This window comes from Microplitis mediator, chromosome 5 (genome assembly GCF_029852145.1).
Source record: "Microplitis mediator isolate UGA2020A chromosome 5, iyMicMedi2.1, whole genome shotgun sequence".
Taxonomy (NCBI): Eukaryota; Metazoa; Arthropoda; class Insecta; order Hymenoptera; family Braconidae; genus Microplitis; species Microplitis mediator.
In genome coordinates, this window is record NC_079973.1 from 18,689,031 (window position 1) to 18,711,420 (window position 22,390).

General features: G+C 31.0%; 6 protein-coding genes across 7 annotated transcripts in view; 1 reads left to right on the forward strand and 5 right to left on the reverse strand.

The window, feature by feature from the left end:
• LOC130669160 (histone deacetylase 4) overlaps positions 1-5,897 on the reverse strand; it is a 135,391-nt gene extending 129,494 nt beyond the window's left edge. For both annotated transcript variants that reach the window (XM_057471910.1, XM_057471909.1), the window contains exons 1-2: positions 5,426-5,897; positions 2,325-2,486 (exon numbers count right to left, since the gene is read on the reverse strand). In XM_057471910.1, the coding sequence (XP_057327893.1) occupies positions 2,325-2,367 (43 nt within the window). In that variant the 5' untranslated portion in view covers positions 2,368-2,486; positions 5,426-5,897. The remainder of the gene's footprint in view (positions 1-2,324; positions 2,487-5,425) is intronic.
• A 516-nt stretch (positions 5,898-6,413) lies between these two features.
• LOC130668535 (uncharacterized) lies at positions 6,414-8,194 on the forward strand. Its single transcript, XM_057470873.1, has 2 exons — positions 6,414-6,855; positions 7,518-8,194. The coding sequence occupies exon 2, from the start codon at positions 7,524-7,526 to the stop codon at positions 7,986-7,988; it is 465 nt and encodes a 154-aa protein (XP_057326856.1). The 5' UTR covers positions 6,414-6,855; positions 7,518-7,523; the 3' UTR covers positions 7,989-8,194.
• Positions 7,834-22,390, reverse strand: part of LOC130668534 (transmembrane protein 222) — a 21,597-nt gene continuing 7,040 nt past the window's right edge. The window contains exon 5 of the transcript XR_008990036.1: positions 7,834-7,974. The gene's annotated coding sequence lies outside the window, so the exon portion shown is untranslated. The remainder of the gene's footprint in view (positions 7,975-22,390) is intronic.
• On the reverse strand, positions 9,835-11,169 carry LOC130667345 (uncharacterized protein F54H12.2-like). The gene has a single exon (XM_057468858.1). The coding sequence runs from the start codon at positions 11,167-11,169 to the stop codon at positions 9,835-9,837; it is 1,335 nt and encodes a 444-aa protein (XP_057324841.1).
• LOC130667347 (E3 ubiquitin-protein ligase XIAP-like) lies at positions 14,769-15,143 on the reverse strand. The gene has a single exon (XM_057468859.1). The coding sequence runs from the start codon at positions 15,141-15,143 to the stop codon at positions 14,769-14,771; it is 375 nt and encodes a 124-aa protein (XP_057324842.1).
• On the reverse strand, positions 16,626-21,279 carry LOC130668532 (uncharacterized). The gene is made up of 2 exons (XM_057470869.1): positions 20,868-21,279; positions 16,626-20,690 (listed from the first exon to the last, which is right to left on the reverse strand). The coding sequence occupies exons 1-2, from the start codon at positions 21,058-21,060 to the stop codon at positions 16,708-16,710; spliced, it is 4,176 nt and encodes a 1,391-aa protein (XP_057326852.1). The 5' UTR covers positions 21,061-21,279; the 3' UTR covers positions 16,626-16,707.

Here is a 22,390-nt window from a genome sequence, read left to right on the forward strand (position 1 = left end):
TTTTTTCCAACACCTAGTTTTGTGTTAATTTTGACAAATTTTTAATTTCCCGCTAAGAAAATTGTAAATTTTCAAAAATTCGGGAAGTTATTGGTTTCGGTCCGATTTACGAAAATCGAATTTTCATCAGATGTCGACGTTTTGAGGTCCTAGGAAGCTATTCTGACTAATTTCACGATGATGCCCGAGTGTATGTATGTACGTACGTACGTACGTACGTATGCAAATACCTGTATCCTTTGAACGAATGAACCGATTTTGAACTTTGAGGTGTCATTCGACGCGGCTTGTCAATATCTTGAAGCTGTAAGAAAATTGAGCTTGATCGGTAGGGCTCGTTCAGAGATGTTTCAAAAATAAAATTTTTTCAAAAATGTTTTTTTTTGATAACTTTCAGTGTGCTTGATGGATTGATCCCAAAATGGACTGGGCTCTAGAGCTTTATAAGCCGCGTCGAATGCCACCGCAACCATCAAAATCGGTTTATCCGTTCAAGAGAAACCGTTGTCGAAAGAATTAAAAAAAAAAAAATTTTCTTATTTTTTCTGAAATATCTCAAAAACGACTCGATAAATCGAATTCAAAATTTGATCAGCTTTAGAACTTGATAAAACGCGTCGATTGCCACCTCAACCGTCTCAATCGGTTTATTCGTTTGAGAGATATCGTTGGTGAAAGAAATGGTGAAAAACGTCTTTTTTCGAAAACAACAGCATACGAAGGTATTTTCGAGCTCGAAGAGCTCGAAAATGTATTCACAGTAATGTTTTCGAGGTTCTTGAGCTCGAAAACAGCGGGAAGTTTTGGGGCTGGCCCGCAGGGTCAACTGACAGACCGATTTTTTTTTACTGTGTATACACGGAAAAAATGAATTATGTAAGTTGAGAAACGACAAGTAATATAATGACAAACTTATCCGTAAATACCAACATTCTAAACAGTAATTCTTTCATTTATAATTAAAACGTTAATAATTTTTAACACATATTATAAAATTTATCATTTGGAATATTGAAAAAAATTCTTATATTGACACCCAGGTTCCAGGTTATAATTTCAAAAGCTATATTTTAAAGTTTCTTCTTTTCTATGAGTATTTTTAATAAAAGTATCATACTAAAATATATAAATCAGTATGTTTGTATTTATTTTAATTATATTTAATAATAAATATTTTTTATTATTAAATACGTTTTTAAGACTCATGAAATTTATATTAATATTGACTGGACAAATTATTTATATACTGTTTATATTTAATAACATCACTAAAATAGTAACAAAAAGAACATTTATAAAGTCTCGACGTTCATTAACGATACATTCATAATACATAAGCGCATGAATAAAAATATTTAAAATTTTATAATCAAGACATTTGAATTCAATCTTTATGAATAAATAATCACCGTCCATTACGTAAAAAAGTAATTAAAAAAAAAAAATGATAAAAGTTCATTGAAAAAAATATTAATAATTTTTAATTAAAAAAGAATTGTCCCGACTATTTTATATAAATTTTTAATTCCATTTTCAAACTCTAAATATAACAGAAACCTATTGGTATGGAAAAAAAATCAATATATTTCGAAAAATTATTTCCAACATAAAAAAAAAAGTTTTATCTGTAACCTCAAGGTGTTATTTTTAGTTTAAAATAAAAATTCATGAAACATATATACATATATATATATTTTTCGCTAGTGTCTGACTTGTAGCTGCTTGGATCAATGCATCTTCGATTAATTAAAAATAGCTACTGGTGGGAAGCGGTAGTAGTATTCATACTATATCATAAGTAGTTGGAGTATACGATGTGATACTAATATATATATATATATAGAGTATAACTGACATGTACCAAAGTGCATAATCTATAAATACGCAAATTATGCGGATGGCAAGTAAAGTATCAGGAGCGGTCATGTGGGGTAGGGTGTGAATTGTAAATGTGAAGCCCATCAACTATAATATACTAACGCACCCCAAGCAAAGCTATGTATCTATTTCTGGAGATAGCGTATCCGGAATGCCCTCAAGTTACAATAAACAAAAAAATAAACTTCCCTATTTAAACTCATTATTTTAGTCCTTTATAATTAAATTATTAATAAGTCAGAATGTGTACTAAATATATATTTTTAGAGGTAAATATATTATATATTCTGTTTTTAATAAGAAGTGTAAATTTTTTTTTTAATACCCATAAAGGCAGTAAAAATAAAATAATAATTATGCAATGTTATGAATTTCAAAGTTATGCGAGTTTAAATATTTAAACAATATTTAAGATAAAATAAATATAAAATAATTTAAATACTTACCATTAACAGAAATGATGTCCGCTGGCGGTGGCTCACTAGACATATTCTCACAATTACCTCAAACGTCTATCATACATTGCATTTACCACCTGCCCCCCAACCCGCTACGCCCCCAACACGAGCTACACGATCTTCCTTATTGGTCACATGCGTGCACACGAGCTAAAATTAAACAACCAAAAAAAAAAAAATATTTTTAAATTAAATTTCAATGACAATCATTGCGTGAATGAATGAATAATTAAATATTCATTTACAAATTATGACGATAGCCTATTATATATTTATTTATTATTAATATATTTAACTTATGCGTTTGTGTTGTGATGTAATTCATGTTTTGAGTCTATAAATAATATTTACGTCTTTCAATAGATTTATAAATATTAATCAAAGTCTGATGGACTAAAATATTATTTTATTTAAAATATATAGAAAATATTTTTTATAAACCTTTAAGAATTTGGAGCAGTTTGAAAGAAGTTTATTCAAACTTTTAAAATATTTTATGATGAATATAAAGAATTTTAAATAAAAATTATAGCGAAAGGTCAAAGGTTCAGTATTTAACAATCCTATTAAATTTAGTTGATTTTAATTATTTAGCGTTGTTTTATAACATTTAATTAATAAAACTTTATATACACGGAGAAAAAAGGACTTAAAAAATCTACGAATTTTTATTATGTTGTCGACAAAACATGAAACAGGAAGTTGAGTTGCAAAAAAATTATCATGCTACACTACAAAAAATGTTATATACTTAAAACTTATTGATAAATTGTAATGAATATTATTTGTCTAAATTAAGGGGGACCACTAGTGTGAAATTTTGAAAAAATCAATTTTTTTTGCATATTTCAATAGTCTATACTTTCAAAAATAACATACTACAAGTTGAAGTACATTTATCGAATAGTTTTTTTGAGTTACAGACATCTGAAGAACAGCCGCTTATCGGTTCTCGTAATTACATTTTTCAAAATTGTTGCAGTTATAACTCAAAGAAAAATCATCCGATCGATTTGATTCGAATTGCAGCTTCTTTTATATATGTTTTTTCATATCATGAACCACCAGTTTTTTGATCGAATAGAAAATGTAATTTCGGCAGGCCCAAAATCATCATATTTCTGCGCGAAATTTGATACTTTTTTTGAAAATCCCCGTCATTTTGTTAAATTTCAATTTTTCCTATCGATCGAGGGTCATGGTAAGCGCAATACCTTCTAGTTCAATAAACTTTTTGGTTTTTTTTATTTCATGCACTGTGAAGGTCGCTATCACTGCAGCAGTACACCCATGCATGGGGGGGACTTTTTTTTTGAGCCAATTTTCAATGTAGTGAAGCATAAACTTGCAATTAACCTTCTCAATCAGACAATTTATAGATAAATCGAGAAAAATATGGTTAGCCCGAACTGGGATTCGAACCCAGACCATGACGGTATCGCCCTGAATGCTCTTGTTGAGATTTTAAGTCCAAAAATTTTATCTAGTATTAATTATATATCCACAAATAAATCCTTAAAACATTAAAACATTTCATGCAGTAGTTTTCATTTAAAAAATTCCCAAAAATCATCTACTTTTCGGGCCGTCACACTAATGGCCCCCCTTAAGAATTATAGTAGAAAATAAAAAATTTTGAGAGACTCATAATAATAATTATAGTGCAGCATAATAATTTTTTGACGATTCAACTTCTTGTTTAAAATTTCGTCGAAAGCATAACGAAAATTCGTACGTTTTTTGTCTCCGTTTTTCTCCGTACATTTATTAAATTATTGCAATTGATTTAATATTGTAATAAATAAATGACTTCAATATTATTAAATGTACGTAAGTTGAAAGACGTATGAGCTCAACAAGTTTACTTAATAATTTACATTATAAATTAAATATCAGGTGTTAAATAAATATATAAATAAATTTATGGTGTAAATTAAAAAGATGAGGACACGTGTTGGATCTTCCCGATGATACATCGGGGTTCCACTTGGCACAAGCTGACAGTAGGAAGTTCATGCTTGTCATTTACAGGTATTTATAGTAATGGATGTACGTTTATCTGATATCAATCTTGTTAAATAACTATTAAAATTGATAACTTAAACGTTATTTTTTATCCGTCATTACATAAATGAATAAATAAATAATGTAGTTATTCATTTGAAAATTCTTATAAAAATAAAATTAATTAATAAAAACTTTTTACTATCTATTTTTATTAATATTTATTAAATTGGATAATAATTAAATTAACAAAAGAAGCAGAATGACCCACTTTCGACGAGATTATGTTGCTTAAAATAGATTTTAGTTACGAGTTACATTTTTTTTCCACTTGACAATCATCGGGATTTTATTTGTCTATTTTAATACGAAAAAAATTGATAGAAATTTAAAAAAAAAACATTTACAATCGGCTTTGGAGATTTATTTGGCGTTTAATAAAATAACGAGTAATAAAATAAACGTTTGTAAGACTTTTACGTTTATTTGATAAAAAAAAAAAATATAATAATTTACTTTATTGACAACCGTAACTTGATTTATTTTACTATTTATTATTTATTTTTATAATTTTATCACTAAATTATCGATCCATTAGACAATTTATGAATATTTTAGAAATAAATCTGTGCAGAAATTAATTTCTATTACCAATTAATTAAATATTTAAAAAATTAACTGAATAATTTATAAATTATGCAGACAATATAAATTTTTTTTTGCATATAAAAAAATATTTTTTGTGTATAAAGAATATTTTTTATAAATAAAAAATTAAATATCAATAATAAATCGATAATAAAAAACTTTAATAATTCTATCAAAATAATGAAAAAAAAAACATTAATTAAGAAGAAAATGTGATAAAGTAATTACTGACTCCAATACAAAAAAAAAAATACCACGACCTATCTCGATTTTTATTTCTCACAAGTGAAGTCTCGAGGTCAATTAAATATCGAATTCTAACTCATGAAAATAAAAATATAAATAAATAAAATAAATTCTCTTTATAATTAATAATAAATTTAAATTATTAAACAATAAAAAATATTAATAATAATAAATGATAAAAATTTAATTACCTCACTGCTAAACACCTCAAGTAAATGGCGCGAAATACCAAAACACTTAGTGACAATGACGTTTAAAACTCGACACAATTCAAAGATAACACAAACTTTAACCATGTAATAATAATTATTTATAAATAATAATAAATTACAGTGATAACTGTATTAAATTAGGACGAATATAAAACAAAAAATCCTCTGACGCCGAGTGTTCACAAGAGTCACGAAAACAATGCGACTGCACCGCTACCTTGCCGCGATATTTAAAACTAACGCGCTACCAAAATCCGATTATTGTTATACGCGAATGAGCTGATAAACTTTCTGTTATTTTAGATATTTATTTTAATACGCATGCGTTTATTAATAATTTTTACTACATATATATATCTATTATTCTATTGTTATTATTATTATCTCGGAAAGTAATAAAATAATTATATAATAAAACCGCAATAAACAATTTAAATCTAATCTTATCTCTTACTGACGCACTTATCGAATCACTTTTTCATTTTTTTAAATATTTTTAACAAAACTTTAATCGAAGATCAAACTAATTGAGATTTCGAGTATTAAAAGATACAAAAAAAAAAAAATTACTTGACTTACGTAGTACACATCTATAAAATATATATCTGTCATGTATTCTTATTTTCAAATATTTAAATAACTTTTTTGAATATCAATTTTATTTAATAAAATTCTTAATTAATAATTTAAAATTAATTTATTTTAAAAATAGTAACTAATTTGACTTCATCAAATCGACTGATAGTAAAGTCGATTATCTAAATAATCGATATCTTTTTTTTAATTAAATTAATTATTTTAATAGATGACGGAAATGAAAAATCAAAATTTAATTTTTAAATAAATTTCATTTTTGTTGGTTCCTATTTTTTAATAATAATAATAATTATTGTTACTAACAAGAATCGATTGTTGGTACAATCGATAGCTTTCCCGCAAATTATTTCGATAGTAATTATAATTTATTGTTTTAAAAATTTTTTAAATAGAAAAGAATTAAATCCCTGAGATTTAAATTTCAAAATAAATTAAAATTGCCAATGAAATTTATTTAAAAAAAAAAATAATAACAAAAGCATATAAAAAATAAAATAAATCGTGACTAACGTTGTGACGTTAAATTATAACCTTTAAAATCATATATGTCATATATTTATATATAAATGATTACGAGTTACGAGTAACGAGACAGACATGGAGAATAATAACGTACTAGTGTCAGCTGTTTGATTTTATTTTGTCATATAGTGACAAATTAATAATTACTTGTCTGGAACAGCTATACAATTAATTAATTTCATACATTTTAATTAATTAAAACCTCAAGTGTGATGTCATCATATATATTGTGATAAAATATTTTTTACTATTAAAAGTTACTTATTATTGATAAAAATTATCATTTTCACGTAAGTTAATTTATATTTAAACAAATAATTGCGTGTATGATTTATTATTTGAGTCATCATTTTCTTTATATTTATCAATTATATACCTATTAATATCAATGTATATAAAAATTTCTTTCTCGTTTTATTTTTAGATTCAAGTGTTTAATGACAAAACAAATTGTTATGTGTTCCAATTAACTTTATTATTTTTATAAATAAGTAATATATATATATATATATATATATATATATATATATATATATATATATATATATATATATATATATATATATATATATATATATATATATATATATATATATATATATATATATATATATATATATATATATATATATATATATATATATATATTTGTATTTTAAATATAACGGACTAAAAATTATTTAATCAGTTTTATATTTTTGCATCAAATAGAATATTATCTTAGGATTATAAATTATATTTAATATTTATAAGATTCAATGTGTTTTTATTAAATTATCGAAATTTAGAATAGATTATTTTCGATTAAAATAATTACTTAATTGATTTTATTTTTAATTGAATAATTATATAAAATTATTAAATAATTAATTTTTGCTCTACGTAATTTTTTAATTCAATTATTAGTTAAAATTATATAAAATTTACTTAATTTGATATTTATATTTTGCAGTTAAAAATGTCGTGGTTTTTTGGAAAGAAAAAAAATAAAGAATCACCAACAGAATCAACTGAGGAAATATCACCAACAAGTCAAAATGATGATTACATATTAATTGAAAAACAAGTAAATCCATTTGCACCAAATCTCCCGGGTTCTGATGCCGGTGGAAATTTACCATCAGGATCAGGTGCATTGTATCCAGCATTGAGTGGTGATCGTATGATCAATCAACCAGTACCACCTTTACCAGGATCAAGACCAACAACTTCTGCTGATAAAAATATATTAGGTGATACTCAAGCTTATTTAAGTATTATTCCATTTGAATTGAATAAAGAATTAGATAAAGATCCTGAATTAGATAGACTTCGTGTTGATGAAATTTCAAATTTTATTTCACGAATCATGAGTGAAGATTATCAGTATGATTTTAGTGTTGAAAAGGGTGTTATCAATGAAATGGAAGCTGTAACAGAATAATAATTATCATTATTAGTTATTTTTTTAACTGTATTTATTACTCGTAATATTATTTCGCGTTACTAATATCAAAAGGATTTATATTTTTATATGCCCTTTTGGCTTTAGTCACTAAATTTACACGGAAAAAAATGGAGACAAAAAATGTACGAATTTTTATTATGCTGACGGCCAAACTTAAAACAGGAAGTTAGGTCGTCAGTAGTAGTATTGCCACTATAGCGGACCCCACTCCAAAGTGGAGGGGGATATCGAGCGGTGGTGGGGGATAGAGCGGTATGTGCTGTGTCCGCTCGCTCAGATTTAAATTTAAATTTAAGCAATAATAATAATAATAATAATAATAATAATAATGACTATAATAATAAGCATAATAATAATAATAATAATAATAATAATAATAATAATAATAATAATAATAATAATAATAATAATAATAATAATAATAATAATAATAATAATAATAACCATAATAATAATCGTAATAATAACAAAAGTCAAAATAATAATAGTATTTGGGCATGGTTTAAAATAATTTATACTCTTGGATATATTTATTAAGCATAATATTTATTGAATATTTAGTTGTTTACATGATTACATATATAATTTTTATAGAATATTACGATTACATGATTGATTATAATGTATTGAAATATTTCCACCAATAAACCCGTTATTTCTACGTTGTCTTTTAATATTCATAAAGGCGTTATAATAATCTTCTACAATTTCATCATTTTTTCGGAACTGCGCGTCAAAGATTGATAAAAATTCAGAGAGTGTAGAATGAGTAGACATATTATGCAAATACATGATACAATATTGGCCGCAAACTTGAGAATTTTCCTGTTGGAGTCGTTGATTGTTATAAGTGAACTGGGTACAGTTTCTTCTGAGCCATCTAATGTGTTCTGGAATGATTGGAGGTAATCCATAGCTATCGAAGTACCATCCCTGGCCGTGTCGATTAATGTAGACGGCAACCCAGTGTTGCCCTGGTTGTTTGTAGCCATCTGTATTAATAACTAGAGCGATCGGTTTCGTCAATACTTTTGGAATCTTGTCCGCGGGATATACACCTACTGTATGGTCCGGAATGTACTGAAGAGCCTTGAATATCTGTACAGTGTTCATTACATAGAAAACAATTTTGCTGATCATGCGTACTGTCTGTTGTGCATTCTTGAAAAATGTTTTGATCAATAGGTATTTCAATTAAATAGGACCCTCGTTCACCGGCTTTATCACTGTTTATTTCGCCGAGTAACGACTTTTTCAGAATGTAGGCACGTGATAAGGCACACTGGTTATTTTTTAACGTACCCGCTGATACGCGAGTGCTATGCAACATACATACAATATCGGCCTGTGGTTGGCTCTCAAAGGATATAGCGCTTTGAATGCTGTCTATATCTATTACAACACGACACAGGAGAGTCTCTAAAAACTTTTTAGATACGGCACCTTTAGTGTACACGTTTGAAGCGTCTCTGGTAAACGCTCGTAAATTACCGTATACGTATCTTACAACAGATTCACCATCATACCAATGCACACCGCTTCTTTTTGTAATTAAATTATTTTCTTTCTGCCGTTTTATATTCAATAGTGAAAAATCAAATTCTGAAGACAGTATCCAGTGTCCAATGACGCTTGCTTCCAAACTTAAACAAGCGATCTCTTTAGGTAAAAATTCACAATTATTGTTGAAAAAGCCGTTAATGTCCACTACAACATTCATCATGTTTCTAGACACAACTGCTCAGAAGTAAATTTACTTGGGTACTAACTTAAAAATTTTCGCAGCCTGCCTTTATACTCTTTTTACTGCTAATTCAGCATTTTAACCGGTAAAATCAACAGATATTTGTCTGGAAGCATCTATTTCTATAACACTATCATACTCAGCATATACTATACAGTTGATCGTTGCTTCTAAAGCTTCAGCAAAGCGCACTTCTATTCTAACGCTACCATGACGTATCAAATTCCAGTGTGAATTACTGTTTGCGGACAAATCGGCTGTCAAATCAAAAGCGAATAAACAATGCCCTTTTGGGTAATCGAAGCGATCTATCGTATTACCATCATTTAGGAAATGCACACCTGTTCCAGAAAAAACAGTGTGGTAAGCATCTATATATTGACCACCGGCTGAAAAATCTGGTTGTAATGGTTTTGTAGGTATTTGGCGCCCATCGACATAAAGTGATAAATAGTTAATATTGAAATGTTGAAAATTAAAAGGATTCAAACTTTTATCACCGTTAAAGGCTTTGTTATTTACGAATCCTAGAATAACTCTTTTAGGTATTTGACCTAATATCACATTATCAATTGTTTCACCATGAACGCCTGTATGAATTGAAACGGCTTTTACCTCTACACGCGTTATAGGATATTTTGCTGTTGTTTTAGTTAGAGCTCTTGCGTGTGCAAGTAAAAAACTCGGCGAAATTTTAGCTCGTCTCACAACTAAGCTAGCTTCTTGAATATGAAGAGTACAGTTTTGACTATCAACACCACCCATAAGACAAAACGAATCACGAGATCTTGTTAGACGTAAGCGCATCTCCACACCGTTTATAAGAAACCTTTCCTGGTTATAGACATCGCAATGTAAATGGCCAATAAAATCTAAAGTTTTACCACAAGTTAAGAAAGAACGGCGATTTTTAAGCCCAGCGTTAGCATCGGCTATATCATCGAATTCACCAGGTGTATCTTCAGCCCATCCCACAGTCGTTAAGTGTGATTCTTTAGCATCATAACCGTAGTTTAATAACGTTTCTATGTACGCTCTGTACGCATATAAATTATTAGGCGTTGACACGGGCTTTTGATTGAATAATACATCGACTTGATTGAACATGGAGTGCAATAAATTATTTACAGGACCTACTTTTGGTGTCGGTGTTGATGCTGTTGCTGCTGCTGCTGTTGTTGGTGCATTTTGTTTTATAGCTACACGAACGCTGAGCATTGTATGAGCAAGATCGATGTATTCATCACCTTGCCCTTGAACAACAAACTCAATTGGTGAATTATCTGTTAATGATGAAATTGGTTTGTAATAAACCCACTGAGAACTTTCAATCGCTGTCTGTGTAGGCGGTAATGAAAACAACTCCAACTCGGATTTTGCGCATTCACATGAATGTATATGTAAAAAAGCCATTATAAACAGTTATTGAAATATATCATACACACTACGTTGTTTTGTTTTAGTATTCTTGACCGTGTTTTTCCGTTTTTTCTTCTGTCCCGTCTTCTTCTTCAGGGTTGCTTTCTTGTGAGATTTTCTCTTCTTATTATTTTTTAACTGCGGTTTAGAACCTTTTTTACTACGTTTCTTTTTCACTACACGACCTCTTTTAACTGGTAACAAGTCTATACTGCCGCTATTTAGCAACTGGTTCGGCACATACCCCGATCCTGTCATAAGGCTATCAAGTTTTTGCTGAGCTTTGCGTTTTAAATTATTACCCGATTCACGGACACGTGTTTGAAAAGATTCTTTAATAGGTACGTCATGATTTAAAATATCGTAAGCTATGTTCACACCCGACCGCGCAGCCTCTTTCCCCACAGCTTTGGCACCACTTTTTAAAAACGGTAGTACTTTCCTAAACAGCCCACCAAGAAAACTACCAATACCATGACCTTTTTGATAAGGTGTGCCTATATAAAACTGATGAATACTATCGTAGTCACGGCTACCACACCCGTATTGTATCAGCTCGTAATGCGTCATTATTTTAGGTTAACTAACTCTGCGGAAGTGTAACGTTACTGACGATGTCCCACTTTCAAATGGTATAGGTTTACCAAATTCGTTTCTCAGATCAATTTCAATCGTTGTAAATTGTGTGCGTGAAACGGGTATATAGCGGGGTGGTGAGAAATTGCTTATTTTTACGCTGCCGTAATTGTAATGGTCAATATCAAGAGGTACTGGTCTTAGCAGCGGTGTCTGAACGTCACCGGTTATATAATTTTCACAAATATCCGAATATACGTAAATAGTACCTGGTAATGCAGCACTCAGAGTAGCAGGTTTGGTGGCTCTGTATGGTTTATTTTTTTCTACTATTTTTGGCGACGAGTCTTGTGGATTGAACCCTAAAATAACCTGCAGCCTCTCACTAATTTCTAGACCGTGTACTACATCCTCACCTGTACATACTTTATACGCCGTAATATATCCACTTGAATCGTATTCGAATTTGATATGATCAGAGAACTCTTTTTGTTTATGAATAGCCTCTAATAATGCTTCGATAGATTTATACACGCCATAAGGTGCATTACCTAAAATTACTTTGGATTCCCAATCTTCGGGAAGTCTTTCCTCTGTAGGACTTATATAATTAATTATACCTAAATAACTGTCTTCATTATCCTGTGTAATATGAAGAAAAGTCATAGGTGTTTGCATTTCTGTTAAACCAACTTCCCATTCACCAGGTAGTGTTATAGTATGTGATAACCTTGTAACAAATCTTGTGGTTGTGTTTTCAGGAAAATATAGCATACTACTGTTACTAGGTAGAACAACGTAAAAATTATCACGCACATTCGCCATTTTTACTGGACACGGGATAATTCTTCAGTATAAAAAATACCGTCTATCGCCTCGTTATTTAAATCTTTTAATAAATACACTATAGGTTGCCTGTATGCAGAGACAGACGCAATCTTAAAAATTTCTTTTGACCAGCCGCTTTCATATCCTTTCACGAACGGTGCTTTCGCTTTACTGATGCGTACCAATTCACCAGCATTATATTTAGGTTGTCGTACAGCTCTTTTAACATACCGTTTTTGTAAATTATGAAATGCCTCCTCAGCATTTTCTTTGTTAACCTCGTATGGAGCCATTTTTATGCCACTATGTTTCGCATGATTGTAGCTGTGAACAATTTTTTGTAGAACTTCAACGTATCTCTTTGAACGCGCGTGTGTGAAATACCGCCATAGTCTCTCTTTAAGAGTTCTGTTGAAACGCTCAACAACAGCCGCTTTAACATCAGGGTTTCTAACTGTTCTAAATATTATACTCTGTTTTTTTAAAAGTTCTTGGAATAAGCTACCCAAAAATTCTTTACCCCTGTCTGTCTGTAATAATCGTGGTTTACGTGAACATGCCCGTTTCAAAATTTTTTTAAAACCTTGTACAACACAAATATTTGATTTATTAATTACCGGTTCTACCCAAACGAACTTACTCAGTACATCAATAACAACCAATAAATAACCAATATTATTATTGTATGATGAAATATTGCGAACATCGATTAAATCGGCCTCCCACACATCGTCGATTCTTGACACATTATAACATCTTCTTTCAAACCTGTGTCTGTTCATGCGGTGTGTATTGTAAGTTTCTTGTTTTTCCAACCATTTTTGAACACTCCTTTTTTTAAATGATTCCGATGTATGATCCGATTCAATACTCTTTTTTAAAGAATTAACACTACCAATAAAACCAGCAAAATGGGCGGGGTTATAGTAAGTTTTTTCTAATTTTTTAAATATTTGAACTTCACCCATTTTATTTTCTTGCATTGTGAAACACCTTTCCCGTGTTGATTATCCGAGTCTGGTGTGTATTCAGAAGACGTGTCTAAACGTAACTGAGTTTTATTTAATATTGTGTTGTTGATATTATCTTCAATGCTGGAGCTACTTTCTTCCGTAATTTTATTATTAGAGGACTGTCGTAATGAATTCCTTGGGGTTGATGCAGATATATCACGGGAATGAAATAAATTATGATTTCCTATGTATTCACGAGGTACATGTGTTGTACGAAGAATCCTGGAAAACTGACGTTGACCAATAGCGTGGGTATTTTTCCTGTGTCGCATAGCGTGATTTATAAGATCAATAATATTTGACTCTATTATTGGCTCATTATTGATAGTTACTAAACCATTAGAATCCCATGATATAACATCATCAGGTAGCTTTTGTAACTTCTTTAGCAATAATTTCGCTTTATTTTGAAATTTAGACGGCACACTTTCAATAATTGTACTATTAATAGCTGAAAAATCCTTATCACCGGTTTTTTCAATAAGGGGTCTTTTACTATGATGATATAAACTATTTTCACTGATCGGTTCAAATTTGTCAGCGTCTATTAGTCTTAAATACTTTTCTAACACTTGTGAATAAGCAGACCATTTTGCGCGATCGTCTGGATATGTATCAGAGTATAGTATCCGATACATTTCACTATCCAGCCTCGATAAAGTTGTTCCTGTAGTTTGTATACTTTGCTTTTTCGGTGTAGACACATCCGCTAAATTTTCACTCGCACTTGTTACAGTATCGGCGGTAATAACTGTTTTTTCAGGAACCAGTACCATTTTACGTGCATACTCCATTTTAATTAGATATAAGATTGGATAATAAGGTGCCGAGTATAGGTGCTAAAAAAAGTGGTAAAAAACCACCTTTTTGAACAATTATTTTCTTTTTCTGTTGCAGATTACTGTTAGGTGAAGCTAATTTTCTCAAAACTTGCGCGTGACGTTTTAATTTTTGTTTTTCTTGTTGTTTCAAATCAACAGTACCTTGTAAGATGTTTAAAGCACACTCACAAATACACCTTATTAACGCAGTATCGGCCTTACGTAAAACCGCTTGTCTCTGTTCTTTAGGCATAGAGCATATAGCCTGTAATACAACTAATTTTTTTTTCCCGAGAGGTAACTTCTTTGCCATTACGATTCGACTATTGTTTGTAATATTACGGTGTATATTGCTTTAGCCACTTGAATACGGTACGGCTCCAGGTCTAAACTCATCACCGTAACGTGGCCGATATGTGTTTTGCTCTACGGGCGACACTGTACTGAGATCCACGTCTTTTGGCACATTACCACAAGGCACGTTGCGAATAAAACGACAATTTGATTGCCAGCGCCTATGATCGCTCACGGGGTTGTCGGTTTGAAGCCAATGACATATTACTATACCACACTCAAAACATTTAACACTATCACCTTCTCCCGTATAATAGAAACCGGCATTTGCTAGTTTTTCTGGAGATACCGTTGGGTCAGGCCATTGCGAATAACTTTGTATTCTTAACGCTTCTGAACGATAACCAATGCTGTTATACAGAGTAGTTAAAGCCATTATACAAATTATTACTTATTTAGTTTTTTTAGGAACATATACAATCTGATATTTATCATCAGGAAAAATACACGTTCGGAAACGAAAATTTTCAGGTGTTGCCTGTTTCAAATCAAATAGAAGATAGCCGTGCGGTTTAACTGTAGCATCATAATATATTTCTTGCAAAAAAAGAGGATTTTCTGGACACACTTGTCGTGCTAAATGTTGTATTTGTGACCGATCTCTAGGATTTTTAAAAATCACTAAATAGTTTGAATTTAATGAAATATCTCTCTGACCACGGCCTTGATGGAATATATTTTGCGTAATAAATATTACACTAATATTTTTATGATGACTACCTTTCGTAAAAAGATCAACAACGGTATTATTTCCGGCTTCACGCATCAGATCATCAATAATAATTAATTTAGCATTATTATCAGAACTATAATCGTTATTATTAGGTAAACCTTCACGAAATTCAATTTTTTCAAAGTTAGGATATTCTTTATATGTTGGTTGCCACTCAGCATAGTAAAATATTATTCTTGAAAATTTAGTATCGCTCATTTGTTGTAAGTATTGCATAAATTTTTTTACGAAAACTGTTTTGCCACAACCGGTTGGACCGCAAATAATTGAAGTCCATGGATGTTTCCAGCAAGGGTCCATTACACAGATTATGGCTGGGATGTTGTGGTAGTGATATTTAAAATTTATATGAAGGGTTTTGAGCGCTCTTCGATAATCCAATTACGTAAACTTACAGCTTGATTTAAAGAACAGTTCCAATTTTTAGCTGTACAACACTGCTTTAGAGAATGATGTAGAGAACACTGTGTTTTAGTATTTTTTTTTAAAAAATTAAAGTTTGGACATTCAGCAGCATCCTCTTCTAAATTTATTATTTCTCTTTTTAATATCTGCTCGAGATATTTTGTTTTGATTTGTCCACGTACATAAATAAACCGCGCTTTTTCAGAGTAACAGGTTAAAATAGACACGATTTTCGAAAAAATAACGGAGCCGTTACACCATTTTATGCCGTGTACATTACGCGTGATAAAATCATTTTTCCGTTTAGCCTCTATTGTTAGTTTATTATACGGAAAAGGTGATTTTATTACCCAGTGATCCTGTATAACTGTGTCAATACTAACCACACTAATTTCCTTTACACAAAAGTTGTCATAATTATCAAATAGTCCTTGAACATCAATAACAATATCCATTACTTTATAAAGTTATTATACTTTTAACTATTGTCTTTATAAATACTGAATAACGAGTAATCATGAAACACAACTGAGTAAAATATTTTTTGATCTAAAAACTTATATAGGTTGAACCATAATTACCAATACAAAGTAAATTATAAAAATATTTTACTGCTGATGCCACACATTTATTTATTCATAAAGTATACGAAAACTTCAACACATTTTTATATACGTTTATTTATAAAATATACAAAACTAATACATTTTCATATACATATACATACATAATACTTAATATAGAAATAATATATCAAATTTCAAACAGACTATATATATTTATAATTATTTTATCATATTGCTTATAACGTTAAATAACCAAATGGTAAAGACCGATGTTCATTAGTAAGCCTACGCTTTTTATATTGTAGCTTTGTTGTCTTTGATTCTTTACGCGTTACTACATCATGAAAAAGCGTACGTCTTATAGCGTCAAACTTAACTATAATAGGTTCAGTATTATCACCTAATATAAAAGACCTGATTGTATTATAATTGATTTTTTGACTGTTTTCAAAATTTAACGTTATCCCTTTAACTTTGCACACCTCGCTAGTACTGTCATCTGTTTTACGGACGATGTATGCATAAAATTTAGGACCGCCTGTTACGAATGATGATATATAACTACCAGGTCCATAAGATTCTAGCTCATCGGTTAAATCGCCTAAGAATTTACCTGTTGGGGGTTCGTATTGATTATCTTTAGAAATGTAAATACAAGAATCTGTATCGCAATATAATACACGTTCACCCAAGTTTTCTAAATAACTATATAACTTTAGGCGAGCTTGGGCTGTTGTATACGCAGCTATAACAACATTCGTTGTAGGTGAAGCTGTTACACTATCCGCGCAATTTATATAATTTAGATATATTGTTTTATCATTTACCGGTAGAAACCCCGTGATTTCAATCTGACTATCTGTTAACATCTCCATTAATCGGGCTCTAGTAGTGATAATTTCAGTTTGTGGTAAATTTTCCCGTTGTCCAAATTTTCCCCATAATGAATTCAAACTCAATTTAGCTACAGCTCGTAAGCCCTCATTTTTCGTAATTTTTTCTTTGTCTAGTTTTACACCTTCAGCTTTTTCATATTCAGCAATATAAGCATCTTTTTCTTGCTCAGTAATACAATCTTTAGGGTACCCGCTTGATTCTGTTTTAATTTTCAAAAACATATTTATATCATCAGTAAATAAACCCTCTGACCCCTTTTCCGGATTATGTTGCGCTATTTCATACTGCCATATCTCATGTACTTTAATGATAATATATCCTTTACTTATTGCTTTACGTATTTCATCAACTACCCATGTGCCTGTAAACGCTCTAAGGCTATCCTCATCGTGATCACAATCATGTTGATTTAAAGATAAAGCGCATGTATAACACAAGGCAAAGATAAGCCTATTATGAAGTTTACATGGTAATACGGGATGATAAAGGTCGCGTGGAGCCAAAATTGTGCATTTTACAAGACCCTCGATATCAGATAGATCCTTATTCTCTTTAATAAGTTGCAAGCATTCATCACCCGTAAAAATTTTAGGGTGACCTATAGGAAATTTACCTGTCTTACAAATATACGGATAAAGTGAGCAAACATCAACATATTTTATTTTTTCTCCTTCTTCGGCATCGTATAACTGTATAAAATTTTCAGTGCGACCCCCGAAAAAAGCATCACGAGGATTCAAAGGGTGTTTATCAAGCAAAGGGTGTGACCGTAAAAAGCTAGCTTTTTCTGGATCTCTCAACAAAAGTTTATCATATTCACACTCCCATATTTCTATTAATTTATAACCTAAACGACTGATTTTTTCGGAAGTTGCTAAAGTATTCTCGTATCGCTCATCCATAGTATCGCCTTTACCTAATTCTTTATCACGATTCACCCGATAACACGATAAACATCCATGCCAAAAACATCCATGAAACTGTAAGACGATGCGCTCATTAGTTTTACTATCTACATAATAACCGTCAACAGCTATACCCCCTTCTAAACGATATTCTTTGCAACGTGCGGCATTGATAATTTGACAACCTAGTTCGTATTCTTTTAATATCAGCCATGAAATAGCTTTAATAGATTGTGTTGACCGCCACCTATAACACCCATTAGGCGGTAAAATAGCTATCGTATCAGGCTTAAGAAAATTTCGTCTAAATATTTTTGAAACTGTTGATGCTATTGTGGTGCATTCAGCAAACGGGCAAACATTACCGCATTTTATAAACAATTCCCGAAACGACATACAAGCTCGGCGTAAAACCGTAACGTCTGTTTGGCAGTAAAACTTGAACTCTTGTTGGAAATTGAAAATATAATTTGCTTGTTTTTTTTCATTATACCATGCCACGAAACAATCACGCTCGGTGTTGAGCATTGTATCCGGCGCATAATATTTTATATCAGGCATAGGGCCTATATAATTTACATTTTCAGGTGTATTAAAAAAGTGTGGAAAAAACCCTTTTTCTATTTCTCCAGCAAATCCGAAAGTTTTAGGTAAGTTACGTAAGGGCATGTGCAAATAATTTAAGCTATCTAAAAATATAGTATTCCCCAGAGTCATCACGATAATTTTAGTACCGTTTAGTATTAATTTAGGTAAACGAGCTTTGTTACGTTCTAACATACACCGTAAAATAAACTGTCCGTCGAAGCTACCAGCATTGTGTGCAATACAAATTACTTTTGTAAAACCGTTATAAGTTTGTAATGATAACTTAATAAGTTCTTCAACAGGATTTTTATCAAAAAGGAATTCACGTTGACCACAAAAATTGCAAATATCTGAAACATCTTTATCATCACAACAATAAGAACATGTTTTTTGTACGACACATAAATTAGGAATGTGAAAATATGTATCACGAGAGCCTTTAACGAGGTTATGCTGCTGTGTCTCAAAATCATAAAATAAAAACACAACTTTTGGTAACTTTTTTACCATTAATGGTGACATATAACAATAGTGATTAATAGGTCTTTTACTGTTACATACTCTACAAAATACGATATTACATTCGTGAGGATTTGCACTGCCCAAACGTGTTAGACGGCAGCATACAGTACAGATTTTTACTGTTTCACAGACGCTGGTATCTTTACTTTTCCCTCGTAAATTACTAGAACCCTTAACAAGGTGGTTTTCAAAACATTTGTTATTTGAAAACCACCTATTGCATAATGTACAAATGCGTTTACATACATAATTACAAACAGGTATTTGTTTACAACGAGGGCATCTTTTAGAACATCTATGTTCTGAACCCCTTGTATAACCTATATTACATAAATTACAAAACATTTTACTACCTATAGCCCCTGTTAAATTTACAATTGGTTGAAAATGTTGTGAATCTTCGTAGTATAATATATATATAACATGTTGTATACAGCCAAAAGTTAATTGAACAGTTTCGCGCCCGTCAAATATAGGTTTGTCACCTTTACCTAGAGTTAAAAATTCATAAATTACAATAGCTATACCCGACCGCTCAAAATATTTTTGAAAAGTAAAGACGTGTTCGATACCACAACCCTTACTAGAAATTTTAACACCCGCTTTATGAACCAAAGACAACGCTTCCTTTTTTTGTAGGGTACATCTATTATCGGTGATTGATTTCCATTTCCGATGTAACGTACCTGTACGTATTTCACCTCTTTCAACGTAGGCCCGACCAACTACTAATGACCGCGGTAAACATAAATTATCGTTATTATTGATAGGAATTATAGATTTTTTGTAAATATATTGATGCGTTAAAAGTTTTCGACCTGTGCCTTCAATACCATCTACAGTAGAGACTGTAATGACTAATTGATCGTCTGTTGTGATAGTACCGGCACTTTGTGCTACGTTACTTAGTAATAAGCCTAGATCGTCAGGCGTATATGCGTTAGCTTGCTTAAAACGAGACCATACGGGTCCTGACGTGAATTTATCGCTGTTGATTGTAAACCCCACATAATCATGACCTCTACATTTCGAGGTAATATGCGTTATAATGTCTCTCAAACCACCTTCAAGCCATTGAACTTTATTGGTATTTGTAGGTGGTTGTAAGATACGAATAACGCTCTCCACCCCTTTTGCGCCGAATTTTTTAAAATGTTTAGAGTGTTCTTTTTCAATAATAAAACGCTGGCCTGGTGGCTCAACACTCCAAAAATTATTCTCTTCAGAACGTTGTGAGAGTGCTTGTTGATTAGCTGCTTGGATTTTCAAACGTGCCCTTCTGGTTAAAACACCGCCTCGTTGATCGCCTGTAAAAATATTATAAATACATCTTTAACTATAAAAATCAAAATACCTGTTTGGCTTACTTGTTTTAAAATTTATTCTTCTACATGATCGGCGTTAAGGTATGCGTTAACAAAATCTACGGAAATAATAGATATTGGTCTAATGAAATAGGGTATCAGTTTAAAAATTTAATTTACCTATTAAGGATTGAGGTTCACTATTCTCCGTTTTAGAATCAGAAGAGACATCCATACGGGCTTCAGCTATTACGCGAAGTCTATATTCTTGCTCTTCGTGGCTTGTTTGTTCACCAATACCGAAATTTTTCATATAAAATTCATCTTCTTCAGGTATTAATTGTGCAAGAGAGTCAATATCCTCATTTTCCATTTCATTTTCATTTTCAGCATTGCATGTATCGCATGATAAAACAGAAAGAGTGTCATTGTCATCATCACCATCATTATCGCTGTCTATTATCTCCGGAATATATTCAACAGATATGTGGTTTCCTCGGTCAACGTGTACCCAACCAGCCTGATCCTTTATTTCGTGGGGTAGTATTACTGAAAAGGTTTTTTTCGAACACTCGAGCCAATTACCGTCATCTTCGCGTTGTTAGTAAGAAGTGGAGGGTTGAGGCTATAAAAATTTGTTGTAAAATAATTTAAATCATTCGGGCATGTTAAAATACCATTCTAACGCACCTCTATGTTGAAAGAAGAAGGAGCAGTACCCGATGCAGCAGTAGACGATTCAGCAGCTTTTGCATCGTCATCATCATTATTTATGGTGTTGCTGTCATTATTAGAAAGAGCAGCTAAAACATCTTCTTTACAATGTTGGTCTATAATATAAAGATAAACATTCAGCACAATAGTTTTTAAAACCGCTAAACTAATTATTAAAATTTGTGATATTCAAATGTATAGTCGTACATACCATAAGCAGTCATCAATTTAGAAAGCCTTTTAGCCCCCTTTCTTTTACTATTTCTTAAACAACCACACACAGTATGCATAATTTTAGCACTTGAAAAAATCAAACCATTTTCATAAGCATCACTTATTATACCGGCAGGCGTAAATAAAATGATACGTTTTAATAACAATAACACGGTTTCTTCTGAAAGATATTGCCATACTTTTAAACGGTCGTCCGGAAACGCCACTGTCAATTCAGGCTTATTATTACGTATAAACACCACTAATTGTATAAGCTCATCATAGATGTATTTATTGATTGATGTCATTTTAAAATTAATCACACGTTTACGTTGTTATTAATAGTTCTTTAGACCTTAGTTTACTCTGTCATGTACGAATGTAAAATGACAAGATAGTACAAACATAAGTTAAACAACATATTTTCTGCTGATGCTTCGCTTTGCAGACTACCATAGTGCAATAGCTATGATATACTTGTATGTATATATATATATATATATATATATATATATATATATATATATTGTGACACTTGAGAGTGTCTGGTCCTCGGCGGATCCCACGCGTTAAATTAAATTTAGTTAATAATTCATTTCTGTTCTGTAATTGATAATAATAATGATTAGAACCTACGAGGCACGCGGGAAAGATAAAAAGTCTCAGGTAAAGTAACGTGGCTAGTAACAGGCTTCCAGCAACGATCCCCGAAGACTCTGGTAGGTGGAGATTAATTATTGTTAAGTTAAGTTAGTCAGTAAGAATTAGTTATTAAG